Below are 18,971 nucleotides of genomic sequence, written 5' to 3'. Positions count from 1 at the left end.
GAGGGAAGCCCACAGCAGCACAAAACAGTGGTTTTACTAACGGTGCTATTACAACGTGAATGTTGTTTTCTACTTTGTATTTACTGCACGTATACACTGTTACTTGCACAGTCTCTTCCTACAAGGCTAGGTCTTGCCTCATCTTTCCATCACAAGCACACTCACCACTGCACCAGGAAGAGCTGCTGAAAAGAAGTGGAGATTGAAATAAAGACAAGCTCACGTTCAAATGGGCATGGACTGAAAATTGTCTCCCCTTCCACATTAATAAAGACATTCTGAAAAATAATCTCTCCTTTTTTTGTCCCTGTACTATTTTAATGGCAGTAACACCCAGGAAGCAACAATCTCACACACCTCTGTCGCTGCCAGTAGTAAACTTTTCCATGCTGACATGTTTCTGCTTTGTCAAATCTGAAATTGCACATATTCCCCACTATTTCACAACACTGCCATAGCTTCCACAGATGTAAAAGAATAAAAAGGATTTTCACTCATCAATTTTCTTTTATATAAGTGTATTTATATATTCTTAAAATACCAGCTTATTGGTCCGAGGTAAGAACTTCAACATAAAAGGTTCAAAGCAAATGATGATAAAAATGTACAGAACAAAAAGTACTGCATTAAGCATCAATGGGCTATCTTCTCTGAATTAAAAAAGCTGCAAGTAATAGCACTCATGTATTTATTAATAAATCTGAAAATCAGTGCCAGCTCATCATTGAAAAACCTGGAGAAGCAGCATATCTGGCTGCTACTGATCCTTTCCTTTCCTTTCCTTTCCTTTCCTTTCCTTTCCTTTCCTTTCCTTCCCTTCCCTTCCCCAGATGTTTAACTTTTTAAAAGTGAAGCCAAATACACCTTGGACAGTTACACAAAAAGAGAAAGTTACCCTGCACCGTACCACAGGAAAGCCACATAGCAGCTCATATCTCCACACTTCATTATCACAAGCTGGTGTGCCAGTGGCCCAGGAAAATACGATGCACCATGGCGCACCTGACCAAAAGGAGAGTTACAAACCTGAGCCAATCCCACACGGTCCCACAGGTGCATCAGGATAATTTGCAGAAAATAACTGGTGGAGCTTTTTGTTGTTGTGAAAAGCATTTCTGCTTTAATGTATTCCCTGCTTCGTCTGAGAAGATTTTAAAGCTCAACTGATTCAGCTTTTCACAAAGAGAAATAATAGCTGCTGTTGAGCTTAACAGACCTGGCACATATTTCAGCACCACAGTGAAACAGAGATAAAAACCTTTTCCTGTTGTGCTTTAGTTTTTCTAAACATAAGTGAAACGATGCCTCGAGTTCCTATTGTTTGCTGTGTGCTGGGAAGCACACATTTTAGCCAACAAACACAGAAATTATTGGACACCTCACATGGCTGCCAGAGCCATCCCAGACAGATTCAGCCCCCTGCCCCAGCCTCTGCTCATCAGGCCCATTACTTGCAAAGCCCTTAACAGCAGCACGAACGGCCAGGCCCAAGAACCCAACCCGATTTCATCTCACTGCTTTTACCTTCTGGGCAATTACGCTCTGCGGGTAGAGCTGTGACATCTGGGTGACTCTCTCGGGATCAGTTTTACTTCACACCACTGAGCATTATGCCTCTAGGAGCTGCGGGATTGGCCCTGCATCTCATAAAAGCAGTGAGTCTAACGTTTTGGTTTTCATGTACCAAAGCCACGTCTCTTAATTGTAGTGTTTCAACAAGCAGTCGTATTAGAACACCAAGAAAATCTCAGACCCACTCTACACATTTAAATGTTAGTTTAAGTTAAAGTTTTCAGGCACATGTCCACTCTAAATTGCTTTTTAAACTCTGTGTGTTTCAGGCTCTTCATTTCTATCTCTTAATGCCATTCAGCAGCCCTAGCAGGTAAGACAAATAAAGTAAGTCAACTGCTCCTGGAATCAACAGACACAGAAAATTATTTGGTAACTTCATTCAGATCTATATTGGGACCTTTATATGTATTTAGTATATTTCTGTAGGTTTCTCATTTTCACTTAGGTTTCATCTATTGGTCTTGTTAAGTCCACTTTGACCATACGAGTAGCAGCAGATGATCCTCCTCGGAGACCTGCCAAGAAAATCTGTGGTCTGGGTACATTGCTGGAGTTCTCGCGCTTAGTCTGGGTGCTGACGTCTTTTGGCAAGTACACCTGGGTGGAGTTCTCCCTTCTCAGATGGCTGAGATCAGTCTGCATGGCATGAGTTAACTTGCGACGCAAATTGGCCTAAGGACACAAAAAGAATCACTTTAAGCAAAATTTTGTTTGAACATTTTAGCAGTGGGATTTGCTTAGATGTTACACATTCTGCATTTGCATATTGTACCTCTATGGGCTTCACAAACCTGTAATGTTGCACGCTTCTTCCTACCTTAAATTCATTGAAACTAACCCCTGAAGCTAACAGAATGTGTGAACAAAATCGTATGCAGCCCCACAATTTTAAAATTTTAAGTTTTTGTTAAATGCTGAAGATTTTGTTTTGTTAGAATGAAATGTCATTTTCATGTTAAGCTCTGCCAGGGCTTCAAGTTTATTTCAATCAGTTGGAAAGTACACTGAATGCAGTGGAAGGCAGATTAACCTCCTGGTATCTACAAGCTAAAACAAATCTGAGGATCCCAAACCTTGTGGACAATTAAGCTACAGGATCTAGCCTTTGGTTTCTACCAAACGTGATGAGATTTGGTCATTGGTGTCACAGAGTATCAAATAAAAGGGCAAAAATGCCTTCTTTCGAGGCATTACTTGTTAGTCCCTTGGCAAACAGCACAAGATAGCACAAGATTTATGATGGTAATAATGAAGCCCTGTTTAATAATGAATTTACAGAAAAAATGTGATGGAAAGAAAGAATATTTTATTATTAGTTTTTCTTTTTCTTTTTTTTCTTTTTCCCAATAGAGGGTTCTGCTGACAATTGAAACGAGTGAATGCTGAGTGAGTGCTATTGCAAGGAATATTGCATGCTTGTACAGAGAAACAAACGTGAGCTGAAAATTTTACTGCTAACATCAAATAAGGCTTCTTAAAAAGTCCTATTTTAATACCTCAAGTTTTCTGTCTAAGCACAAACAACAGAAAAGAAACCCAAGGCCTCTGAGCTTATCCTGTATCAGAACCTGCAGATATATCCATTGCTCCTCTAATAGTGTCAAATTTACAGAAGCATTGGTAAGCTGCATCTGTTATTTCAGCACTTTGGCTGTAAATGTTTTATCAGCTCCACATTACAAATTCAGCATAGGCAGTGCAAAAGCTTTTGCAGGTGCCTCGTATTTTTTGTTCCAACCCCACACCGCCAATCTCCCATACTGACAGCTGATGCTGAGACACCCCGAGTACTTTGCCACTAAACATTTCAAACGAACGAGCTTATAAGCTCTCCAAGCTCAGCTCTTAGAAAACATACACCTTCGCTTATGCTAAAGATAAGCAAGCATAGCCACTGAACATGTCTTAGCACTTACTTACGTCCTTCTGTCCACTAGAGAAGCAAAATGAGGCTTCAAGCTAGGCCACTTGTAAACCTAACTGGCTTATTTTTATATACTTCATTAACACCTATTGCTTAGAAGCCTTTGTAAACCAGCTCATATTGTCAAAAAAATCCCACTCTAAAATTTTTGTTTCCCTTTTATAATGTTAGAAAGTTGATGGCAAGAAGGATGACAGAAAAGAAACAAGCCTGACAGCAGACCACAGGCCTTCACAATGCATTTGTTCACAGAAACAAAACCCCAAACCCACCTCCCTGCAGCATTCTGTGTCCAGTTATTGTTGGTAACTGCAGTGTGACCTACACAAACGAGTTCCTTTTGACTGAATTGTGAAAATCAGGTGCTACACCTTAACAACTGCATGGGCTGGGAAAAGAAAAGCTCCTAGTAAGCAGCTTTTTAAATATATGCTGTTACTTTAGAAGCTTTTATGTATGTCGCCAACCCTCTGTGGGGCTGTGATTTCCAATCCAACAGCAAATCATCATGATTTATATATAACAACCATCTCCTCTGGGTTACATACACAACAGAAAAGCTATTTGCTCTGTTTCTTACATATCTGGATTGGTCGTACATGAAAGAGGGGAATTTCACTTTCAAATAAAAACCCAATGAGTTGGTTTTAGCAAACATGAGGATTCAAGATAAAATGAAAAATACCTCACTATGCCAAAAAAAAAGAGAAAAGCCTCATGCTTTGATTTCTTTCAAGGGTGGATAAGTCAGTTCAAAGAAAGCTTCTGCAGGGTGAACCACATCCAAAGGTATTCCTGACTGCTCTGTCTGCCAGCTGTTACATTTTTTCTCCTCTTACTTGACGGTGATACTAATATAAATTGTTCAACTTGAAATAAAGTTTTGCTTGACACAAACCTTTCTGCAACCCCGTTTAAAACCAAACAATAATAATAAAAAATACAAAAACCAATGTATATAGCAATCTCTTAAAACTGTTAAATTTATTTGAGTGTAGGGAAACAACTTTAAAATTCAGTGCTAATCAATAAACTTACCACTTAAAGAAGGCAGATGAAAAATTAAGAATGAATCGACTTAGCAATGGAAGCACTGCTTAAAAAATGGTGAAAAAATGATTGAACCAGTTCTAATAAAGGCATGCATCTTTGGGTAAGTTTAGACTCATCCTGCAAAGTACAATACTTTGTAATAATTTAGTCTGAACTTTGTTATCCAACACATGAAAATCTGTTAGTAACAATACGAACCAGTTTTATAGCTTTTCTTCTCAGTTCCCACTCATTCCATTCATAGGACTTCACAATAGACGGAGGCAAGATGTGAGTGTCAGTTTGAGTGCTGCTGTCACGTTTTGTGGTTGGTTTCATCAAACTTTTGTCTGCACTTCTTGCCTGGATAGAGGAAAAAAAGCCAATGAGCAAGGCATTAATGAGGAGAATACAGGCATCTAAGACAGAATACAGATATGCATGTTCTTAAAAGCAATAGAAATCTGGAAACCTGTAAATTGCAAGCAGGTAATGATTTTTACATTCAACAATATTTTTGTTCCCCCAAGCCTGCTGAAAAGAAAAGAAACCAATCAGAATTTGCTGGGTTTAATTTCTGACAGAAAACCCTTTAGGTAGACACCACAGCTGAATTTCAGACTCTCACATCCTGCATAAGTGCTTAATCATTGGACTTTGATAAAAGTCCATGGGCAGTATTTTATGAGGCAGGCATCTCAGTTACCTTCAGGAACAGACTAAAAATCATAAATAATAATCAGGAGAAATGCCTACATCTCTGCCAGAAGTAGGATATAAACCATATCTTTCTCACCAAGGGTCAATTCAAGACTACATACTCTGTATAGCTAGGGATTTAGAATTCACAATGTGTCACAGAGAAAATCTATACATCAAAATCAAGCCTTTGGATTTCACATTGTAGCAGCGTGACGTTCATTATTAATGAATCCCCTTTTGTTCTGCAATACGTTCCATAAATCCTGTCCCCAGATATCACTACATGCTCATCCAGCACACGCTGATGAACTCCTGAGCTAAAGCTCTAGTTAATGTGGTATCTGGCTCATCTTCTGCTGCATTTACTTCCTGTCCCTTTAAGCTAGTTTTGCAATAATGGGGAAAAGAAACATCAGACACGGGATCTGCCTAGGATAAGGATGAGCAGTTTTCATCACTGCCATAATCCTTTGGCACTACATACTCTCCTAGGAAGAGACCAGGTGAGAAGAAACATTTTCCCCTTCTGCTGTTAGCTACACCACGATGGTCTGGAAGAGAGGGACCATCAGACGTTCTGTACGATAGGCAGATTGTTATACTTCTGGGCATCATCTGTTCCCTTTATGTTCTGGAAAGGACAGATCAACCAGTGATCCGACAGCTCTTACACAGGAGGCAGGGGCATTGTGTACCTGTGTGTATGGAGCAAGGTATTCAAAGTGATGGTGAAGCTCGAGCAGATGAATTAGCTCTGCGTGTTCTTTTGCTTTTTCTACGTTCAGCTGAATGAACTTATCTGGGTCTTGAGCAAAAATGTAAGCAGATTCTTTGGAACTGAAAACGTAGCATCTGTCCCTATGCTTCAAAATCCCAATAGCAGGATTTCCTAGGGAAAAAAAACAAAACAACAACAAAACAAAACAGAAACAAAACAAAATAGTAAACAGTATGATATCCAATACAAAAGACATGTGATCTTGATTAAAAATGTTTCTTTCAAGTCAGCTTCATTTCCTTTTTTTTTTCTTCCTGAAATCAGCATAAATCCCTGAAATACTTTTAAATACAGAAAAGTATATTCCTTTAGGCCAATACAACTGCTTTTGATCAGTTTACATCCAGCATGCTTTAATCAAGATCCGATTCCATGTTCGTGAGAAAAACTATGGATAAAACACCCACAGCAAAAGAATAAAAACAAATGTCCATCCTCAGAAATGTTCCCCTTATAATCTCCAGCAAATATCGGATTGTAGATCAGCAATCAATTTATACCAAGGGGCATTACACTGAAATTATGCAAAGGGGATGAAGCAGATGAGAAGCTGGACAATAAGTTAACAGAGAAAATTAAATGTCAATAATGGCCAAATAACTAATCGAGGAAAACATAAACTGAGCTACAACGAATGACCCTCTTTCAGCTGTCATTGTCTAGGAAAGACTCAGAATTATCACAGACAGTGTCTTGAAGATACTGAATGGCACTATTCAGTGGCAATCAAAAAAAGCTCAAAGAATGTCAGGAATTAGTAGCACATAAACAGAGAAGGAGAAAAAAAATATATAAAATTATAAAAACCTATGTGCTATGTTTGCTATGCTACATTTTGTTCCAACCCCTTAAAATAAGAAAAATAAAATTAAGTGAGCTGGGAGTTATCAGAGGCTTGAGTTACTCTTCACAGAAGGAAGGGTTAAAGAAACAGTCGTCTTCAGTATTAAAAAGAAGCAACCAAAGAGAAATAATATGATTCAGGATTAGAAAACCATGAATTGCATGCAGAAGTTCTGATATAAAATGACTATTTGCTGATTTTCCTAATAGAAAAACCATGAGCTGTGATGAAATTACCAAGCCAGAGCTTAAACCCAGCTCAGAAAGAGGTACTTTTTCATATCATACATATTTACAGTTGTGGGACTTTGACAATTAGAATATCCCATGGTGAACTCTGAATGGATTCAAAAAGCAATTAGATAAATGAAAAACTTCTGACAATGATTATTTAACAGAAAGGTGAAAACACAACATTTCTCTGAAGTAATCCCATAACCACTGGCTGCTAGAACAGGGAAGGATATTAACGAAGGAAGGACCACTCCTACTTGACTTCTCATGGTCAGATGCAAGGCTAGAGAGACCTTCAGTCTAACCCAGGACAGCTGTTCTCACGCACAATACTAAGTAAATGTAAGATATTTACACTGCCATTAAGGCATACACTTTTTTTAATAATGCCAAGAACTGGCCACATTTTCCTCCCAGCCTGCTGTAGGTTTAAAATAGTTCTACATGGACAGGTTCCATAAAACACTGGAGGACAGGATACAGAAAAACTGGGGTAGCTGAAATACGATTTTCTTTCAAGACAAATGGCCCTGAATCAAACCAAATAAATCCTAGCATTAGCTGACCACAAAGTGCAATTTTGCACTATTCCATTCAGAGAAGACTTTTGATATTTTATATCCACTGCTTAAAGCTGTATGTAGGCATGTATGATGTAGGCACGTATGGGTGTGTTTCAAGATACACAACACAGAAGGAAGGACCACTTACAGGTGACTGTATGAAAACACATTAACAATAAGCAAACCTGCATTCAGTTGCAATGTAGGTTATAGAGATGCACAAATAGCAGGAGGAAACATTTGCCCATCTCATTTCATCTCTGCTTGTTCATGCCTACTTTCTCTTGAAGCCCCCCTACCTTCTATTTTGGGCAGTTTATCTGGGTATTTTTTTAAAGAAAAATACTTCAACGGAGGAAATAAGTTATCTGGGAGTGAAAATTACATGCGTGAAATTACAGTACTCCAGATTTGACAAAAAAAAGAGGACGCATTCAGAACATCTTCACATCTTCTCTTGTACTTGCGTACACGTGAAGTAAGGAGACCTAACTACAGAGCATACCTGGAAGGGTGAGGCCTTTTACACCAATTGCGTATGCACAGAAACCATGGTACTGGATTAGCAACTGATCAAAATCAGCAGCAGTCTCTGGAAAAAGCCATTCTTGGTTCTCGAAATCAGAAATGTTTACTCTTGTTCCTAAGAAACGATTTAACAAAGGAAGGATTTCATTAACAAAACATCTGATGTTTAAAATATAATCATGTTACAGGATAACCTGATTACTATTATTTTCCCAAACTTCAGGCCTACCTTAGAAAAGATCCTAAGGAACAAGTCCTAAAGGACTGAAAAGTCAGTTCTGCAGGATCCTTTGTTAAAAGCATTATTTTTTTTTGGAAACAGGACAAAAAAGGAAGGTAATATCATATGGTCCCACTTTGGTTTCACCCACTCACACATTCTAAATCTCCTTCAGTATAATGTGGTCATTAGGGATAGCATCTTGACCAAAAACACACTTCTAGCAAAAAGATAAAGCCCCATTATTTAGCTTTTTTATTCCTCCATTAACTTCAGAAGTTCTGAAAGGTGTAAGAAGTCATAAACTTACAAAACTTTAAAAAAACTCTTAGAAGTATTCTTTCTTCTGACAATTCTGAATTTTTATAAGGCAGTTTGTAGCTACTTTATAAGTAGCTAGTTTATAAGTAGTTTGTAGCTACTAGAAATATTCTAGTTTTATATATAAAAGCCCAAACTGTACATGAAAAATAAATCCACACACTACAAAGGCTGCGTTTTAATTTACTGTGGACATTTTAATTATTAAAAAATCAATGTGTAGTTCCTTCTGTATGTAAAATTTAAATTATAAAATCTTGAGATGTGAAAGAAAAGGAAAAAAAAAAAAAAAAAACTTTCAGTACCCATGGTTTCTCTTATCCTTTCCTCATCGGTTTTCACAGTCACTCCTTCAAGAAGAGATGTTAGCACTTCCTCAGGAAAAAGCTGCGACTGTGCTTCCAAGAACTGCTGCAGATTGTTAGTCATATTGGAAAGAAAGCTCAGGAGTAGTATCTCATTCTGAAACCCAGTCCACACGCTACAAACTGCAACAAAGAGAGGCTGTAAAATAAAGAAAACCATCTGAAGTCTTGAGTTGTTTTATGTCTGCAACATAACCCCAGTGCTGTGCACAACAATCCCTAACATGAACAAAGCTGACCCACAAGGCCTCCAGCACCCCAAGATCCCAGGGCGGGGGGCTGTGGGGATTTGAAAGTGGACATCCCATCACTCCAGGCCCCTATATCCAACCTCAGAGAAGTGCAGGGTTTTGGACAAAACTGGAAGCTGCAATTCCCAGCAGCAATGCTGACATAAATGTGCACTCACCTGTCAAAGAAGACCCTCAGCTTTGAGTATAAATGCTTAATTACAGTGATACTAAATGCGCCCTGTTGCCTTTAAGTACGTAGCATTTATGGGAAGAGATTCAAGAGATCTGAAACTCATGCCAACAGCACTGTGTTTTATGCTTGTTCCTGACATTATTACATGAACGGTCAGAAGAGTTGGCTCTGGAATTCATCAGCATCTCTAATGCTGTGGATAAGTTATGGGTATAAAAATGGAAGAAATGAAAGGAAAGGAAGCAAGACCAAAACCATTCTTACTAGAAAAAAAAAAAAAAAAAGGATTAAAAAAGTGTTAATGAAATCTACTATGTTCATTAAAACAAAGGCTTGGTACAAATATAGTCCAGGAAGCATCCAAGAGCAGACAGCTTCTAGGAAAAACGTGGATTCAGAAAGGCTAAATTCAGATCAGTGAACTGAATCTTCCTAGGCTCCTTCTACCACCCAGGGGAAGAAACAGACTTTCCCAGAGAAGTCAAAGAACCTAAACTGGGCTTTCTTTTCTCACGTGCCTCTCAGAAAAGCCTACTCATCTCTTCCCTCTGTCTTTATCACTGTACTAAAGTGTGTATCAGGCACTTAAGCCCCACGAAGATACAGAAAAAGAGAGAAAAACTGCTTTAAGCAGCTCAGTGAGCAAGGTAAATGTCCTCCAAACGAGAACATCTGGCTTATAAAATCACAGCACACATAAGCTGAAGTGTCAGATCACACCTGAGTTGCACCTCAAAGTGCCATTGCCATGAGTTTCCAGCACAGATACCCCCAAGGGAAGTGCAAAAATACTCTAAGTAGATGGGGAATGATCTGCCTTCCTCCCTCCTCCACATCAGGCTTTATTTTGCTTTTTAATTATTTGTTCTGAAGGATGAAATAAAACCTAACATATGTCTAAAGGGTATGCTAGTTCAGCAGCTACCTATGTGGAATTAAAATGGTAGGCACATCACACAAAATAATGAGCTCTTCCAAGAAAAGTATATTTATGGAAGCCTGCTTTCTGACGTCTTTCTCTCCCATATTCTTTTTACCACACCACCATACTAATCCCAGGTTTTCATAGTGTAAGCAGGCACCTTCTTTAAATATTTACAGTTCACATCACTCATTCTCTCTTCCCCCCATGTCCTGTAACCACCAACCAAGCACAGAACATGGATTGCACAGAGGTACGTGTCTGCTCACTGGCCAGATGGCTGGCTGGACTCATAACTGTGGCATTCCCGTTGCAGAGCCCTTAGAAGGGCTCTAATTGTGTCTGTCCAATTACTTATTTTTCAGAGAACTTGCAGAAAATGACATATTCCAAGAGCTTTGGGCTCTGACAAGTTCAACTGAAACTGGCCAACGGATTCAGCAATTATTAGGAAGGGCAAAAAGATTGAAATCCCTATCACAGTAACCCAATTTCTTTAGAAAATGTTACCAAGGAGCCATACTGTAATTGCAGAATTGCTATCTGAAAGGATTTCAAAGCAATCACATTCTGATGTGCTGTTATCAATATGTCCTAACAATTTCTGCAGGAACAGGAGAGAATATTTACACAAAACAGGAAAGTATCACTGTAATTCTACAAATACCAACAAACCACTCGAGACACTTACAGAAAAACAGTATTTAAATCCTTCCCTCTGTTTTGTACCTTGCTTTCCTTGTACCTTGAGATCAAGTCTGATAGCTTAGTCACCCCCTGAAAAACTACCAGGAGTGCCGTTATAAAAGAGAAAATAATGCAGCTTTTTTCTTAAAGCAAACTATGCAAAAACACACCTGTAAAGTATTTTGTAATCGTTTCCCTTCTTTTTCTTTTTTTTTTTTTTCTTTTCATAATTAAAAACAATTAAGTTTTCCATTCAAAATACTTACAAAAACTTCTTTGGTATCTACAGAAACCTTATTCTGGACGGTGTTTTTTAACTGCTCCATTGTTGTTGCAAACTGCACGTTCATCTTTTCAACTTCTTGAGCTACCGTAATTGCATCAGACTGGAAAGAGAATGTACTTCAGGTAAGAAGTATGAGAGTCAAAAAATGAAATATTTAGCAACAAATATTTATGTTGACCTCTTTGTTCAACTACTTTAAAGAACAAAATGAACCCTAACTTTCAACAAAATGATTTTTTTTCTGGAGTGTTTAGGTATAAGACCAGGCACTTCTCTCAAACCAATACTAGGAATTTTTACGTAAAACCTCAACTCCTTTGAAATGAAAAGAAATTAAAAAAAAAAAAGAGAGAGAGAGAGAAACATTTTCTCAAGCTTTATGATGTACAGGAGAGTAACATAATTGTTGTAACATAAACCCAGCAATTCTTAAAAGACAAATAAAGACAAATAAAAAGGTCTTCATATGCAAAACAAATTTCAGGAATTTAAGTTGTGTTCTTACGACTTCTGATGACTCCATGTGTGCTAGGGATGTCTACAGCCTAAATTTGAGATGATTTATGCATTGAACAAGAATTTTTCTTTCATGTTTCTTTTGGGGGAGAGCTTTTAATGGAAACAAATCTTCCTGTTACACTTCAATTTTATTCAGATACAGAGATCTGTTATTTCAGGTAATCTGGCTTTTCTTACTTGGTATTTTATTGCAGAATCCCATTTTATATTCTCCAATCATCTGCAAAGTGTCTAAGTATCAGTATACAAACGAGTAAAGCCCTACCTTTTTAATTCTTTGGTGATGAAATTAAAGCTCCCCAAAAAGGAAAGCTTCAGAAATGAAATGGAAGTACAGTCACAGTGAAGCGAACAATTAATTAATTTTGTCTTCTACCTGACAGTAGCAAACCCCAGCAAGTTAGGCACAAAGCTCAGCATATCAGGTTATGCAGTCTCTCATATTCTGAGAAAAATCTGATTTCAATGATTTCTGAATCTTTTTTTTTTAAACCCAACAAGATGTTGTCTCACCATAAGGATGCAGAGGAAGGCCTCGTATTGTCTCACGTTGAACAGTGCTTCTTTTAGTTTGAAAGAACTGAGCTGCCTGTGTCTGTGCTGGTCTTCATGCATGGATTCCAACAGGGCTGTGTAACAGTGGGCTAGCTTGTGGCAAGTATTGAGGCTGTCTTCAATAGTCCGTGTAGCTGATGGAAGGACTTCATTCAGAATGGCTGGCACTGTTTATATAGAATGAGAGATACATACAAAAAGAGTGATTTAAATCGTTAGCAAATGGTTTCAGTACAGTATAAGGGCAAAGCAGTTTCCCAATAAAATTTTGATTTCTAACCTCTATCATTATACTCCCAACTGCTTCTGTATAGATTCAGCCACCTGACTTACTAGTCAAGTTGTTCCAAACAGTCAGAATTACAGGTGTGGAAATATAACAGTCAAGTCAAGGATTGTGAGAAAACTTGCTTTATAATAGATGCAGCTCAGCTGCTAACACTGACATGGGTTTCCTGTGAGGCTGTAGGCAATTTGTGTAATTTTCAGTTCTCACTTTCCCCATCTGTAAAATACAAGTAACAAAGGAAAGTCCTGCCCTACTCTGAATATAGCTTTGGAAAAAAAGTCCAGGATACCAACTGACATTTCTTACCATTAAACAAGCAGAAGGATTAAAAATCCAGAAGATTTTTGCAAACATGTTAAGAATCTGAAGGGGTTACTCTAAATTATCAGACCACAGATAACACCCCAGCAACTTTTAAGAATTCTCATTACACTTGCTCAACAGAAAATTGTAATTGGATTGACAGTGTTCCTTCAAGATCTTAATTAACTGCTTTTTAAGGCAAACGTTACACATTTAATTCACTTAATGGCCAAGGATCAGGGAACAAGTTATCACGAGGTAAATTAGTGCATCAAGTTAATGCATATAATCCTTCTACATAAACCACACCGGATTCTCTTTTAGCAAAATAGCAGCAGCCTACATGGAAACCTATAACCAAATACTGAATGTGTATATTTCCTCCAGGTTTACAGGCCCTGGGTCAAAGCTGTTTATCTAGAGAGATGGGACATTACTGGAGCCACTCCAGCACAGAAGGCCAGGAACAATTAATTGGGAATTCACAACCCAAAGGCAGGTGTATACTTACAGTCATCAATACCCTTTCCTCCTTTCCCGCACTCCCTGTTGAACAATCGAATCCCCGTGACTAGCATGGCAAGATTTTTCAGCTGTTGCTCTTTTTCCTTCTTACTGAGCGAGATGAAGGCACCCAGCGCTGTCTGGGGGAATATACTCTGCAGGGCAGCTAGAACCATTGCAAAAGGTGAGAAAGCAGAAAATAAAATGATTAAACAAGCAAAAATAACCTCTCCTGAACAACAACTGCAGAAAGTAAAAATTATGGCAAATTTAGACTTCAAGGCTGAGCTGTGACAGTTCGGACAGCAAGCATTCATCAGGGTTTATCACATCGATATCTAAAGATCAGCAAACAGAAGGTAACATTTTATTTTTCAGTAAGAAAAGTCCCATCTCACAACTGGGAGTTTACTGACCTGTTACCTCCCTGACAACCTCAATATCTGTCGGGGATCCCAGGCCAGAGCTCAGCAGCACGTAGCTAACAATCATTTGATACACTTTCATCATTTCATCTTGCACGCGAGGACGGCTGTCTGTGATATCTCTGACCAGAGGAGCCAGCCTTCCCTCCAGAACACGATGCTGCTCTCTGAGTAATTCAGCTAAGAAAGAAGGGCACTTAGAAAGAGAAGTCTAAACCCTTTGGAATTTGGCTTGTACAGAGGGTGCAATTCATTACCACAGTCAAAGAGCCACTTTGAAGGTTTCTGAAGCACAGCTATGTGGAAGAGATGTTCAGAGCACCATACCTTTATAATTAACAGCAGAGGAGTTAAACTTTAGTATGATTAGCATCAGTCAGTAGAGGCCAGAAAAATATCCAGGCCAACTTGAAGCAGCAACTGTGGCTTTCTGGGCTCCCCTGCTTGCAATAGGACACAGAATAACTCTCACACACCCACCCTATAGTTACACACCCAACTCTGAACACCACCCAAGATCTCAGTAGTCCTCTTACTGGAGTTATTGAGCTTGTTGAGTCCAGAAGGCTTTGGAGCCTAATTCTACTAATTTTTGGTTTTAGTATATGCTAGCAAGAAAATGTTTTCATGATGCCCCCTGCCACCTCAAACATTTACTTTCCATCTATGCCTGATCTGTGTTTTCTGTGTCCCAGCCAGTGCTCACTGTCCCGCTGAGGTCTGAATTTACAGCCAGAGCAGAGACTGTAACCCCATATCACTTTGCTTCCGCTTCCACATTTCCACTTCGAGACCATATGAAGTCACCACTGATGAGACCAAAACAGACTTGGTTAAAACTGTGGCTGTTCAGAATTATTCATCTCTCTTAATTATCGGTATTGATAGAACAACAGGTTCTCTTCTGGATACATGAGTGAAGTTCTGGGTAGTGTTTCTTTTTCAGATACGCAGGTGCAGCCCAAGCTTTTCTTGCTGAAGAAAGCTAGCCAGTGTGCCTGAGAACAGAATTGTTCTGAAGTGATCTAATAAGCTCAGTAAGTCTCTCAGACAGGAGGAGGCGAGCGTACTCTCAAATGTAGTGCATGTTTGTTCCCTAAAATATCCACACCAAAACACTGTACTCTTGTACAGTACATCTCTCCAGGGATTTTTATTTTGCTTTGCTGCCAGCAGTCATTTAACAAGAATCAGTATTAGTCCCACACAGAGACCGTAAAATCTAAACTCAGAATCAACTTATTCTACTAAAACGTTTATTTGTATTGAAATTACCTCGGTTTGCATAGTTCATATCAAAGTAAACTTGCATCTTAATTGTGCTCAGGGATGGGTTTGTTGTGTCGAGCAGTCTGGTAACACAAAGCTAAGAGGAGAGACAGAAAAGAGAATTCCTTCTAATTACTGGAGAAACTTCTGAACTGTTCAGGTCTATACGACAGGTTTCCTAACAGCAGCAGAGCCCTTCCCTTTCATTCTCTAGATATGCAATAAATACTATGAAGTATAAGGCATTTATTAACATGAGGGAACACATAGTCCAGTCTTTAATGATACTTGATTCTCACAGCTCTGTAGCTAGAGTTTTTTAAGTGTTGGTATCAAAATAAAATGGCAATATAGGTACAGGAACAGGTAGCAAATAACGGTATGGTCTTAGCTAAGTACTGACACTCACACTCATGTCAAAATTACCTGGATAAGATGTTGCACATCTCTTTTTGTAAGGATTTGGTCCACATTAAATTCATTTCTTGGATCTAGAACAACAGCTTTCACCTAGAAATTGTCAAAAGAAAGCTATTAATTTATATCTCAGCATACACTCTTTGCACTTAGCCTTTTAAGTTCTGAAAAATCTCTGGTGTAGACAGCGTTTCCTCAGCTTTAAAAGGAAATAATTAAAGCTTAAGTCTTTTAACATTAACTTCACTTCCCCTTGTGATTTATCGACAGCTCGTGTTCCTGTAATCACCCTTCTTTGCAGCAAACCAGAACGCCACATACCTGTGAGACTTCCAGATGGAGTGAACAGCTTTGCAGGAGCAACTGTTCACAGTGACTGGGTCCAACGTTTAGGGAACGCAAGGCAGAAGAAAATCATTTATACATTTACTGCACAGAAGGAACTATGACAATTATAATTCAAAGTGGGAATCTGAAAATTTTGTTATCTGTAAGACCACTAAGATACTTCATATTATTCAATTGTGCAAAGAATTACTTGATACAATTTTAAAAACAAACATATTTTTTATTATTCTTTAGTTTCATTTCAATCTTTGATAATGAAACAATGTCAGTCTATTTCGCTTGTGTTGCCAGTTTCAATTTCAGTTCTCAGACATAATGGAATAAAAAATCTATTTGAAAAGAAATACTTTGAATAGAACATTTTAAATTACAGCTCCTTTAAAAATGTCCTGGAAATATATTTTTCTAAGCAAAAATTTATAACAATTCATTATGTTTGTTTACAGACTTCTATGTTGGTGTTGAATGCATCAGTATAAATGCTTGCCCTTTGGATAAAAAAATCATGTTCTGCATACAGGGAAATATTTGCATGCTTGCAAATGGTATTTATGCTGAGTGTCTTGCTAGCCACATAAGTTTTTATCTGATTAAAATTTTCATGTGTAATTGATTAACACTGCTTTTGAACTCAAACTTATTTTTAAAGACATGATGTTAACCTTTGGCTAGTTAAAAACAAGCTAACAAACAAAACAGCTTATTGCTGTGAACCAAGAAGAAATGCCATAGTGCATAATGGTTTTTAGGATATTAATAGTTGAAAAATTGTCCACCAATGACAACACAAAGATTGATTCTATTTCATTTCTAGTTTAAGCGTGATCCAATGTACAAAAGTGTGACCATGTACAAAACCCAACCCTGCCTAAGCTCAGGAAAATAAAAAATAAAAAATAAAAACACACATAAAAGAATCCATCAAAATAGATGGAAGAGGTAAATCATAAAGAATAAATATATCTGTTGCAATGAACCACCTATGGTATCATACCTTTCTGTTCATTTATGAAAGAGGTGGAAGAAATGTTATTAAAGCTCAGAAACAACCCTCATTTGCACTTTGGAAAGAAAAAAAAAAAAAAAAAAGAGTGGTTTATCTGCCTACTGAAGAAAAATGAGGGAGAACTGCTCCGTGTTCACAGAAGTCCCACGGCTCAGGACCTACAGCCTTTTCAGGGCCTTAAGTTCACAGTCATGGCATTTCAGACAAATGAAATACTTTCCGAGGTTGCTAAGACCCCATGCTGAAGATCACCAAACTTCTTAATGTGGACAATCAGAAACCGAGACATTTCAAAATTAAAGTCACTCCGGAAAGCCTCAGCTGCAGCCACTCCAGCTTTGGCACCCTGAGTTGAAGTTGGTATCTGACGTTTATTGATTTTTAACACCATAGAAAGATTTATTCCCTTGCAACTTTCTGCTCAGTCAGATAATGACAGGACAAGAAGAAATGGTTTTAAACTAAAAGAGGGGATATTTAGATTAGAGGTTAGGAAGAAATGCTTCACTGTGAGGGTGGTGAGGCCCTGGCACAGGCTGCCCAGAGGAGCTGTGGATGCCCCATCCCTGGAGGTGCTCAAGGCCAGGCTGGATGGGGCTTTGGGCAACCTGGGCTGGTGGGAGGTGTCCCTGCCCATGGCAGGGGGTGGGACTGGGTGGGCTTTCAGCCATTTTATGATTCTTTGATCATTCATTCTGGGTAGCGTCAGCAACTTTGGGGGAACTACTTACATTATGTAAAGTTTAAGATCCTGCATCACGCAAGCCTTGACAGGAGGTTTGAACTGCCAAGCTACAAGCAGCCAGGTTTGGAAATGCCATATGCTCCTTTAGCCATATACAGGGAGCGGGATTTTACTGACCATAACAGAACCTGAACGTGGCTGGCGAAACGCCCAGCTGGATTCACGAAAACCCTACGACAACCCACTTGCTCTTACCATGAAAGCTACCAAGGTTTCGGAAACAGCCTGTCCCTTGGCAGCACACTCTTCTCCGACTTCGCGGATGATGAACTTTATGACTCCTTCGGTCAGCTCGCCAGACATCGCGGCCAGGCAGCGCCCTGACGGGCTTATATGGCTTCTCAGTGCCCTGCTCCCACTGCACCACAGCGGGCAGCGGGGACGCTTGTACCACGGCCTCCTGTGGCCTCTTATTTTTGGGCACCGGCGGGCTGCTAAGCGCTGAGGCATTTCCAAGCGGCATTTACCCGAAGCCGCTGCCCGTTCCCGTGGAGACGGAACCGCCCCAGGGCGGGCCCGGGCCGCGGGGGGTGTAAAGGGGGGGTCTGGGGGCGTGCGGTGCCTGTGGAGGCATGGAGACATTTGGGTGGGAAGGGTCTTACGGCATCAAGTCCAGCCTAACCTAGCACTGACAGGTCCACCGTGTCCCCAGGCACCGCATCTGAATGGCTTTTGTATACCTCTGGGGATGGTGACGCCACCACCTCCCTGGGCAACCCGTCCCCGTGCCTGACTGCTCTTTCTGAGGAGAAATCTCTCCTCATTGGCAACCTAAACCTCCCCCGGCCATTCCCTCTGGTCCTATCACTGGTTATCTGTGAGCAGAGGCCAACCCCCAGCTCCCCACACCTTCCTTTCAGGCAGCTGTAGAGATCCATGAGGTCTCCCCTGAGCCTCCTCTTCCCCAGACCAAACACCCCCAGCTCCCTCAGCTGCTCCTCACAGGACTGGTGCTCCAGACCCCTCACCAGCTTCACAGCCCTTCTCCAGACATGTTCCAGCACCTCGATGTCCTTCTTGTACTGAGGGGCCCAAAGCTGAACCCAGCTCTCGAGGTGCAGCCTCACCACAGCAGAGTACAGGGGGACGATCACCCCCCTGCTCCTGCTGGCTGCACCATTCCTGACACAAGCCAGGATGCTGTTGGCCTTCTTGGCCACCTGGCCACACTGCCGGCTCACGGTC

At 39.7% G+C, this 18,971-nt stretch overlaps 1 protein-coding gene and 1 long non-coding RNA gene across 2 annotated transcripts; one reads left to right on the top strand and one right to left on the bottom strand.

Annotated features, from left to right (window-relative positions):
* Positions 1-1,937: 1,937 nt before the first annotated feature.
* On the bottom strand, positions 1,938-18,710 carry CFAP206 (cilia and flagella associated protein 206). Its single transcript, XM_084512566.1, has 12 exons — positions 17,982-18,710; positions 15,697-15,780; positions 15,277-15,367; positions 13,993-14,181; positions 13,584-13,742; positions 12,439-12,647; positions 11,387-11,506; positions 9,026-9,224; positions 8,157-8,294; positions 5,929-6,122; positions 4,751-4,894; positions 1,938-2,247 (listed from the first exon to the last, which is right to left on the bottom strand). The coding sequence occupies exons 1-12, from the start codon at positions 18,366-18,368 to the stop codon at positions 2,017-2,019; spliced, it is 2,145 nt and encodes a 714-aa protein (XP_084368692.1). The 5' UTR covers positions 18,369-18,710; the 3' UTR covers positions 1,938-2,016.
* LOC311433442 lies at positions 14,989-16,522 on the top strand. The gene is made up of 2 exons (XR_014690747.1): positions 14,989-15,038; positions 15,958-16,522. It is a non-coding gene; the product is annotated as an uncharacterized lncRNA (long non-coding RNA).
* Positions 18,711-18,971: the final 261 nt, after the last annotated feature.

Source organism: Aythya ferina (genome assembly GCF_964211825.1).
Source record: "Aythya ferina genome assembly, chromosome: 3".
In the NCBI taxonomy this organism is placed as follows: domain Eukaryota; kingdom Metazoa; phylum Chordata; class Aves; order Anseriformes; family Anatidae; genus Aythya; species Aythya ferina.
Note: the sequence above shows the minus strand (reverse complement) of the source record. Positions and strands in the feature narration are given on the sequence as shown.